This window comes from Buceros rhinoceros, unplaced genomic scaffold, assembly GCF_000710305.1.
Source record: "Buceros rhinoceros silvestris isolate BGI_N320 unplaced genomic scaffold, ASM71030v1 scaffold17291, whole genome shotgun sequence".
In the NCBI taxonomy this organism is placed as follows: Eukaryota; Metazoa; Chordata; class Aves; order Bucerotiformes; family Bucerotidae; genus Buceros; species Buceros rhinoceros.
In genome coordinates this window covers 14,194-23,821 of record NW_010396120.1, presented here as the reverse complement: position 1 = coordinate 23,821, position 9,628 = coordinate 14,194, and the positions used below count along the sequence as shown (strand labels likewise).

Here is a 9,628-nt window from a genome sequence, read left to right as displayed (position 1 = left end):
ATCCCAGGGCCGTTCCATTTGGCATCCTCCCTTTGAAGGACAAAGGCACAGAAGCTTAAGCACAGAACAAGAAGCTCGTCAAAACCTTCTTGGCCACCTTTTAGAACGTGAAGCAGAACTGGTCATCTTTTTCAGACTATCTTTTATCTCCTAATTCTGACTGGCAAGGAAACAGCCTGCTAGGGCCTGCATGCATGCAGCTTCTGTGTGGACGCCCAGTAAGAGAAAGAGGGAGCTTCTTGCCCACATGCACATGCTTTGCATCCTCAGTTTGCTAGATTTCAAGGAAGTAAGATGATGGAGAGGCTGCTTAACAAACAGTATGACTACTGGTAGGCTTTTCCAAAGAAAAGGCTTTAATTCCATTCATAAGGACAGATTTTTTTCTTTCCAAGTACAGCTAACTCATAACATCAAAAATTTTCACATCATAAAGCAGGCAGAATCGTGCATGGATGTTAGGACACAGGATGCTTGGATGGGTTCCTTTTCCCTCCCACTAACACTCCTTTTGTTTTGGTGACAATGTACACTGGCTACACAAAAAACCCCACACTTTGTGTCCCTCTCCCTGCTGTTACCAAAATGAAGACTTCATGAAGGCAGCAACTACTATAGCTAGGTACCCAAGCGGTATGCACAGTGGATTAAGAGTAAAGAAGTCATGTTTTAGCTCTCTGTGGGGCTTGACAGCACAGTGCCTGTGATTTGTATTTAAAATGCACGGCCTAACCTTTGGTCAGGCAGCAGAGCAAACTGCCAGTTTACTGCAGTTCATCTGCAATAAAAGTCAAGGAGAGAAGCTGCTAAACTGTGTAACAGGACTACACCCTACTGCCAGACAAACCATTTAGCATTTGTATTTTTTTAATTCTTTATTATTTCTACTTATTCTTCGCTCTCTTCTTTACTTGGAACCATGAAATCACAGCCTAGATGCTTCTGAACTGGCCCACCTCTAATCTCTCCTTCCTCCAAGCTGCAAACAGATTGCCTCTACAAACCAGAGCCTGCATTTCAAATGTCAACACTGACTTCTGTTCTGGATGGTTTCTTCTAGCCAGAAAATCTGTAGCAGGAGGAGGTGGATGCTGGAGCCTGTAGGGCTGGCTCTGTGGCTAGAGGTGTGCCCAAACGCCTGATCTGCAGCATCAACAACTGGCAGATAGGCTGTCAGATTTCAAAGAGCTGATTTGGCAGCTGTTGTGTCCTACCTCACCCAGCTACAAAGCCACTTGACATCTTGTTCCTGAACACAAAACACCGCACACTATAGGAACTTCACATTGAGCACAGGGTCAACAAGGGGAAAGGAAGGCGGGAGGGAAGGAGCAGAAGACAGACATCTCCTTTGAGCCTTGCATTTGGGATCACATGAATTCACGCACTCTTCGTTATTCCTAAAACACAGTTCCAGTATTGCTGTTCCAGCAGGTGTAGAGCTTTGCTAAAGTTGGCATCCAGCTAGATGCACCAGTATCTTACTTCCCTTCATGGATTCAAGACATGGTCCTAACAAAGCAATGAAATCAGAGAAACATTGTAGATGATTTAAGTTTACATGTTCATTTCCCATAAAAAACAACAGAAACAAAAAACCTGCAACATTTTTTGGACTGGATTCAAAATTTGAAATCCATGAGGCCTCTCTGAAGTGACAAGTATTTTCTGTCATTTTGTTTGTCAATGAGGCTCTCCAGAGTGGCAGGAAAACTCTCCATAAAGAATTTCAGTCTTCCAGTGGTTTCAGCAGGTCCCAGCTGGCATTTTCAGGCCTCTCCCCTTGGAACGTAGGAATCAATCCTCTTGGACTGCAGTTTCAGCACACAACATAGCACTGTTGACGTTTGAAGTCCTAGGGATAAAGGCATCAGCGTGTTCCAACTCTCGCGTGGCAGCCAACGTCCTCCACTGAAAGCCACCTTAGTTCTTTGTTTGACAGATCAGGCTTTTTGCAGACCCTCAGACAGCTGTGATGGATCAGCGCCGCAGCCTGAGAAAGAATGCGTGCTTGCACTCCTTGCTGTCCAAGGGATAGTATTTGTCATAAAAATCCAAAATGTACTCTTCAGTCTTAAATCCAAATTTTTGGTAGAGCAGCATAGCGGGGTTGCTTGCAGAGACGTGAAGGGTTACGTCTTTGCCCATGCAGGTCTGCCAAGGGAGGGTAAAAAAGAAAAAAAAAAAAAAATCACAAAGAGAATGAGACAGCCTCTGGGGGAATGCGGAGGTGAAGAGATTCATCAACTGAGGTATTCGAGTTACTGAGGAAAGGTGAGAAAATCGCAAGCCTCAACACAGAAGTTACCACACATAGCAACAGCTGAAAGGTGAAGGGAACACTGCTGTTCCTCGGAGCCTTTGTTTCTGGGAAACATGGATTCTCTGACAATGAAAGCAGGTTTTGGATTATAATTTGTCAACTTTCCATTGTCAATTGCTAAGTAATTGGTACTTAAAAACAATCTCAGGGTACAGCACGGATCTCAAATACTTATTAACAGCGGCCTGAAAAGACAAAACATGCGAGAGGATCAGGCACCTCACTCCTCCCTCTCGGCAAACACACCTGAACTCTCTGGGACCATGGGAGCAGCCCCAGCACACCTCTGGGCTGTCATGCTGGAATTGCTGTCTATCCCACCCAGCTCCTCTCCCATCCTTCAGGGCAAAACAACTGCCTCCTGAGAAGGCAGGAAATTCAGATCAGACAGTGAATAGCGTGGCTGAAGTTACCTTAAAAATCCCAAATTATCAGAGAGCTGCTGGTTAGAATAAAGAGGCCTATAAAATATTTTTTCCTGCTTTCACATAGTATTTTAATAGCATTCTATGTATATTGAACATACTGTAACTCTAAGTGGGAACACTAATACCCTTTAGGAAATTGCCAAGGTAGATCATTCAAAGAGAAAGCTCTCACAGGGATTTAAGGGGAGAGGAAAAGGAAGGGGGAAAAGTAATCAGGAGCCATTTTGGGGAAGAGAAAACTAGAATGAGAGCATTAAGAAGATGCAGTGTGGTCCTCTGGGCCAGATGCATTAGAGGGTAACTTCTGACAACAAACCCATCATCAAGACGCTATTTGCATCAACACGTTTTCTGTTAGATTATGCTCTTCCCAAGAATTCATCCAAACTCAGCTCGCTGAACCAAGAAACAAAGAACTACCCTTAATCCAAACAACGTATGAAAGTGGCTCTAGCTAGAGAAAGCAGATGCTTGAGTCAGCCCAAGCAGGCCGTGAAGCAGCACATACAACCTGGTGATTGAGGAACAACCACTATTTCTTCTCCTACATGACTAAATGCCTTCTACTGCTGACAAAGAGTCAGCAGTGGAAAATTAAATCTAATGTGAGCTGAACATACAGTGGTGATCTCTGCTAGTCAGCCTCAAACCTGCCTGCCTGTCCTCAACATGGTAATTTTATGCTAGTCTACCTGCAAGCAGAATTAGCTTAATTGGCTATGATACATCCTAGAAAAAGCTGCAATGATTTTTCTACAGCTGCCTTGCCAACACATCCCAGCTCTGCTGAAGAGACACAAGTCCAGCTGCTGGATCCCTGCAAACCTTGGCTCATCACTCGCTTCTGTTCTCACCAAGTGTTGACATCCCATGTCAGCAGACTACAGTTGAGGGCAATTTACTGAAACACTTTACACAGAGACGCTCGGGAATTGTGAGAGGTGAATTTAAAATAAATCAGGTAGCAGCCTGTGTCAACACAGAGAGAGGTGGACACTGCAGAGAGCTGTGTAGGTAGAAGAATTACCCTCAGATAGCCCAGAAGAGCTACCCTCAGTGGAAACTGCTTTTCACGGTACAGATCATTGTTCCCGAGGCTCTGCTAGCACTCCTTACCTCTCTTCAAACAACTGAGGGAGGAAAAACAGTTCCAATGGGGAGTTTCTGCTAGTGCAGCTCATCTTGACTAAAACAAGTTCCAGAATGTTTCACATCAGCAGCTCTGCCAAGAGAGTTCAGGGAGTGGTAAAACTGTGGGCCCTGAAGAGGCACAATTGGGCTCTGAAAAGGACATCTGTCTGCATCCCTACTCAAAATTAAGCTGGCTTTCCTGCAACTTAATTCAAGAAAGTGAATGGAATTAAGGCCACCTGAATAACAGTATTCATTCAGAGATTTAATGAAGTTTAACCGCTTTAATACCACCCGTTAGTTAGCTCAGATTAATTTTCCCAAGCGACCTGGTGGAACAAAGCCCAGTACAAAACTAGCTTGAATAAATCTGAACGAGGTGGCAAACACTTATTCTTTATCTTCAGTTCTGCTGGATTTGTACTATTATATTAGATGAGAAAGAGAATGATTAAGATCAGTAAGTGATTTAACGCAACACCCCAGTCACGGAATAAACCTCTAGGTGTAGCGAAAAGCTGCGATAGATCCTTACTGAACCTCCCCACTATTAAATAATTTTCTCCTTTAAACTGTAAGTTTTCAGTATTTCTGTTATGTGAAGTATTGACCACTGAAGAACACAAAGTTAATGCCACAACAGTCTAAGTCTACAGCATCTTACTATTTCTGAGGATGTGACCAGTACGGTTATTCTTCTAAATACATTTTAGTTTCTGCTTTTGAAGAGATTTCTCCCCGTAAGTGTTCACATGAGCTGCTGACAATCCATGCAGGTGTGTAACCAAAGAAAGGGCAAGGAGGAAAGGGACAGAAAGGAGCAACACAACACCACTTACTTTCTAATAGAAGGGAGAGCCAGTTCTTTAGCAGAGACATGGGATTAAAAAAAAATCATTACCTGGATAAGATGGTAAATCATGAAGGTTGCAATCCCAGCTCTTCTCCACTCAGGGTGAACTAACAGAAAAGAGATGTAAGCTTCATTGTATTTCACATCTGGCACCATAAAGCCAAAGGCAATGATAACTTTTTTGTAAAGGACAACAACACTGAAGTCTGGGTACTGCAAGCATTCTGACAAATCAATTCCTACGGAGAAAGAGAGAAACAGGAGTTGAAAGCACTGCCAACCAAAAGAAAACTATCATGGTTGCATGGAAATTCAGGGTTTTAAGGCCATTTAGAAATGCTCACTTATCCCCCCCTTCTACCTTCATTTCAGAGCTCTGGTATCAAGAGATGCTTCAACAAAACACAGATAAAATGAGACTTACTCACTTAGTGGAGATTCTTGCAAGGAGAAATTAACAAAGCTAATTTCCTCCCAAATGACTCAAAGATGAAACTATAACTCAAAAAGGATGTTCTCTAAACCAGGATGGTTTTTAAAGTTTTTTTTAAAAAAACCACATGATCGCAGTGCCCAGCTAATCTTTCCTTGGTTTGTATTTTGAGCCATATCAGCAGATCCAGTTCTAAATATGCACAGAGATGAAGATACTTGCACGTGCAAATGTTTGCTGGTTGGGTCCTAGTCAGTTTGTGCCCCTCGCCTGGGGCTCCTAAAGGCTGCAGTAGCATTAACGGATAAGAGTTTGCTTCTTCATTTCACCTGGCCTGGGCCAGCAGCAGGTTGCCTGTACACCATTCCTACCCCAGTCAGCAAATGCCGATGACCCGCCTGCAGACGAAGGGGGGCAGTTTAGTGTGTCACCCTGCTACGCTGGGTGAACCATCCCATTCTTCCTGCAAACTCCCTCCGGACACAGCAGACGTCAAACTGGGCTTCAGCTTTGGTAGCATTACCTGCCTAAGGTTCCCATCTTTTTTCTCCACCTGGCCTCGAGCTCCTGCTGCTTCCTCTTGTGCATGCCCGGCTGTTCGTGAAGCTGCATGGTGAACCTAACCACAGTTTTCACTGCTATCAAAACATTTGCTTTTTGCACACAATTTCCCTCATTTGGAGCTGAAGCAGCCTCTGAGGCAGTGCTTCTGTGAGTCAGAGGCTGAACAGAAACGCCCGAGGCTGTTGACTTCTGAGTGGAGTTTGTTAGCTTGCCCAATCACATTGAGGCTGCAGCAAGAACATCCACACAGCGTGTTAGGGCCAAGCAGTGCAGTTCAATGCCCAGAAGACTGCTTGATAATTTTTGTGGACAGGCCCTATATGAGGTGCAAGACATAGCAGAGCTGTGTCATAAATGTTAGTTTCAGCCTCTAATTGGCAATTGCAAATATATTTGGAACATGGGGTTACAAAATAGCAGAGTATGTTTTCCAGTAATGTTGATGACTCGATGAGATGCAAGACTTCATAAGGCACTGGGCACAAATAAGCAGGTGAATTATTTTCTTATTCCAGAGTAAGCTGGGTGGAGTAAGATGTGGGAGGAATTGATTGGCAATAGGGAGCCACGTTAATTATCTCAAGGCTGCAGTTGACTGTGGAGTGCCTTACAGCATGTCTGTACAGGAATGCTACCTTGCCCTGGGCACACTGGCATCTGTGAAATAGTGCCGTCCCCTCAGCACACAGTTATTCCTGTAGGAAGATGCTTAGCTCAGTACAGTTTACCGCTTGTTTGCTCGGGAGACATTTTCCGTTAGGACATGAAGGCACAAGATAGCGTGAGAAAGAACAAGGGGGAATCTTGCTTCACCTCATTTGTGGTAACTACCTGTAAGCTTGTTTCTGCTTTGTGAGAAACAAGAGCAGCTCTGACAGGAAGGATTTGGAGAGGTGGAAGAACTAAGGCCTGGTGGGCTCACCCCACCTGGTGAAGTGACTACAACTTAAGAATTCAGTCTCAGTGAAAGCATCACTATTAGAAGGCAACTGAACACACCTAAGACGTCGTTCACTGATGACAGCATCCCCCAAACACACAGGCTTCGGCTGCCCAAACAGAGGCAAAATTACAGCTATTTCTCTGAACAACAGTGCTAGCTAATGATGCCCTCCCAGCTGCATAGCCCAGCTGTGCCCTTCTCAGTTGTACCAGCTCCTTGTGAAGCTAAACTCTTTGGGTCCACCAAGCTGAAGCATCACCTCCTCGCTTATCTCTCCTGCTAAGACAAACCATGGTGCAGTAAATCCTAGCCTCAGAAAATTTACACTGCAGAAGGATTTTGATTCCTGTTTGGAGACTGATGGGAGTGTCAGCTTTCTGATTTAATGATGAGAAGTTCACAGTTGGGTGGACACACCCATGCTCCTTACCTTAAGTAACACAGGGTGAGACCTGAAGAACTTAATGAAGGTGTGTCCCAATTTGGCCAGAACTTCAAATGCATTATCAGAAGAGGAGAGACTACGGCAAAGGGGTTCAGCCTCTCTTGAGATTGTCAAGTGTCTCTCATGAGCTCCAAAACAGCTTGTGAAAGGGAAGGTATGCCATGTTATCTCCCCCTAAATTGTACAATTTCGACAATGAGTAGCGTAACTAGCTCTGATCCCAACTGCAGCATATGATCACCTACAAACCCTACTGAATCACACTCTGCAAATCAAAACCTGCAGCAAACAGCTGCTTAGAATAAAGGTGTGTACTATTTGTACTGGGCTTTTCTAAATTAGTCTGCCACATTGTTTGCTGATCAAAAGCTGATCCATGCCATAGATGAACATCACTATTATAATTTCAGAAGAACTAAAAGACTACAGCTTCATAACTGCCCGCATAAAGGGCAGCTGCTGTCCACAAAGAGCCTACAGTTCAAGAAATGACAAAAAAATTGATACCCAAGATTTCCCATGCCTTGAAAATACTGAGGCTTGAAGTAATAAAGAACATCACAGGGAAGCTTGCAGTTTTAAGTGCAATTCCCAAATTTCAGTCCAGCACATCCATCCTATGCCTGCTAGGAAGAAACTTTCTGATGATGCTAAGGAACAGTAGATCTCTGGTGTAAAACTGTTTACCTCGGCCCCTGATTCTTCAAAACATTTCATTAGATGCTTGATTTTAGCAACTGACTACTCCTATTGTCATCACTGGTGTTACCCAAAACAACCTTTTCGAGTGCTGTGCTAATTAGGGCCTAATTGCCCAGTTCAAAAAGATCCCAAAAAGACAAAGACACCAAACCCATGTCTCCATTGCAACTGCATTCTCGTGACATCAGATAATAGTTTTCTAAGAACCAAGCCAGATACCAAGGGAAGAAAAATTTGGCCCAAGAATATTTTTTTCTGAATAAAACCACTTCCTTCTTAGAAAACCAAGTGGGGAAGGAATCTTACCAGGCCAGAAGAATTCATGGCACATGGAGTTTATAGTGGGGATGTGATTAGGGCGGACATAGCAGTAATCAACAGGTGCTTCTGACTCAGCCTTCCAGTTGAGATCATTCCTGTGTGGATACGCCCGGATTTCTGCCAGCAGCCTGAGTTTTGGGGGCTTTGTCTCATAATCGCGCCTGCCAGTAACACGAAAATCAAACACAGAAAGCAAGTGAGCAACAATAACTGCCACTGCAGCTGAATAGATGCTGCCTATGAAATATTTTCTGACATGCTCAATTTGGAACAAAAGAACAGTCTTCCATTCATGTCGGAAAACATCACCTAGATCAGCAAAAACACCCTTGTGCCAGAGGCCAGGACACTTCCTGGATTCACAGCATGCCAAGCCAGCCTCTCCTTAGAGCAGGAGCAAGGAAATCACAAGTGCTGACCCAAGAGCCGATGCAATTTGCATTGAATGACCTTGGTGATTCCCCCTCTGCTCTGCCCTCTCTTGGAGATTCCACTTCCCTGTGCAAAGCCAGCTTAACTAGATGAATAAAACACCATCCTTTCAGGGTTACCATTGCATAGCGGGTTGTACTTCAAGGATGAGTGAGGAGCACTGCCCAAGATAAGTGGCCTCTGTGGGCTGTCAGTTCATAAACCAAGAGCAAATTCAACCTCTGAACATCTGTACCTGATGTAAGGTTTCAGGACACGGGAGGTGTAAGGACTGACAATACTGTGGTCTGTCATCAGGTCTTCTGAGCCTACCAGTCGATACAGAAACTTCGTTGCCTGCTGTCGATACCCCTTCATGGCAGGCAGCATCGTCTATGCGTACAAAAAACACAGAACATTTCAGAAAGATTAGTCAATGACTTAACACAGGAGAGTTGCACCAACACAGAGAGAATAAGGGCCTTTCGACCCACAGCATGACAGTCCCACCTCAGAGTACTCTGCTGTGCACTCTCGGATTTAGTGCTCAAATCTATAAGCTGCATGCATCACTCAGGCACTGCAAGTGATCTCCCTCCTACCTGGCATGAAAGCGCAACCACCTATTTGGGTACTTCCAGCGCTCCACCATCAGTGTTTGGGCAGGGCTGGAGTACAACTACATGGACATTTGTGGTGCTGACACTGATCGACAGCTGTGCTGTACGAGCATGTCCCAAGAAGAAAGAGTCTTGTCGCATTGGTGGGGACACAGCCCCAGGTCAAATTGAGTCTTGCTCGCATAATCCTTTTCACTTTGAGAGTCAGATAACCCCAAGGTGACACCACTGCCTGCAGCAAAAGCTCTAAAATAACTGATGCCAAAAGCTCACTTAACATTTGGAAACACTCACCTGGTATCTGTCCAAGATCCTGAAGTCCTGGCTAGTAGTTCTGTATGTTGCTTGCCCCACTGGGGACCTGGAAACACATCCTTCTTTGGCTCCATAAATCCCATCAACCAAAAGCAGTGCGGCATTTACAACTTGGTCCAAGTCAAACAGCGGCAGTCCT

At 44.5% G+C, this 9,628-nt stretch overlaps 1 protein-coding gene across 1 annotated transcript in view; it reads right to left on the bottom strand.

Moving 5' to 3' along the window:
• Window positions 1-1,623: 1,623 nt before the first annotated feature.
• The window catches only part of CSRP2BP (CSRP2 binding protein), a 17,903-nt gene continuing 9,898 nt past the window's right edge, over window positions 1,624-9,628 (bottom strand). Inside the window, exons 7-11 of the mRNA XM_010145812.1 lie at window positions 9,469-9,628; window positions 8,811-8,947; window positions 8,129-8,304; window positions 4,784-4,974; window positions 1,624-2,154 (exon numbers count right to left, since the gene is read on the bottom strand). The exon at window positions 9,469-9,628 is cut by the window's right edge and continues 2 nt beyond it. Of these exons, the coding sequence (XP_010144114.1) occupies window positions 1,981-2,154; window positions 4,784-4,974; window positions 8,129-8,304; window positions 8,811-8,947; window positions 9,469-9,628 (838 nt within the window). The 3' untranslated portion in view covers window positions 1,624-1,980. The remainder of the gene's footprint in view (window positions 2,155-4,783; window positions 4,975-8,128; window positions 8,305-8,810; window positions 8,948-9,468) is intronic.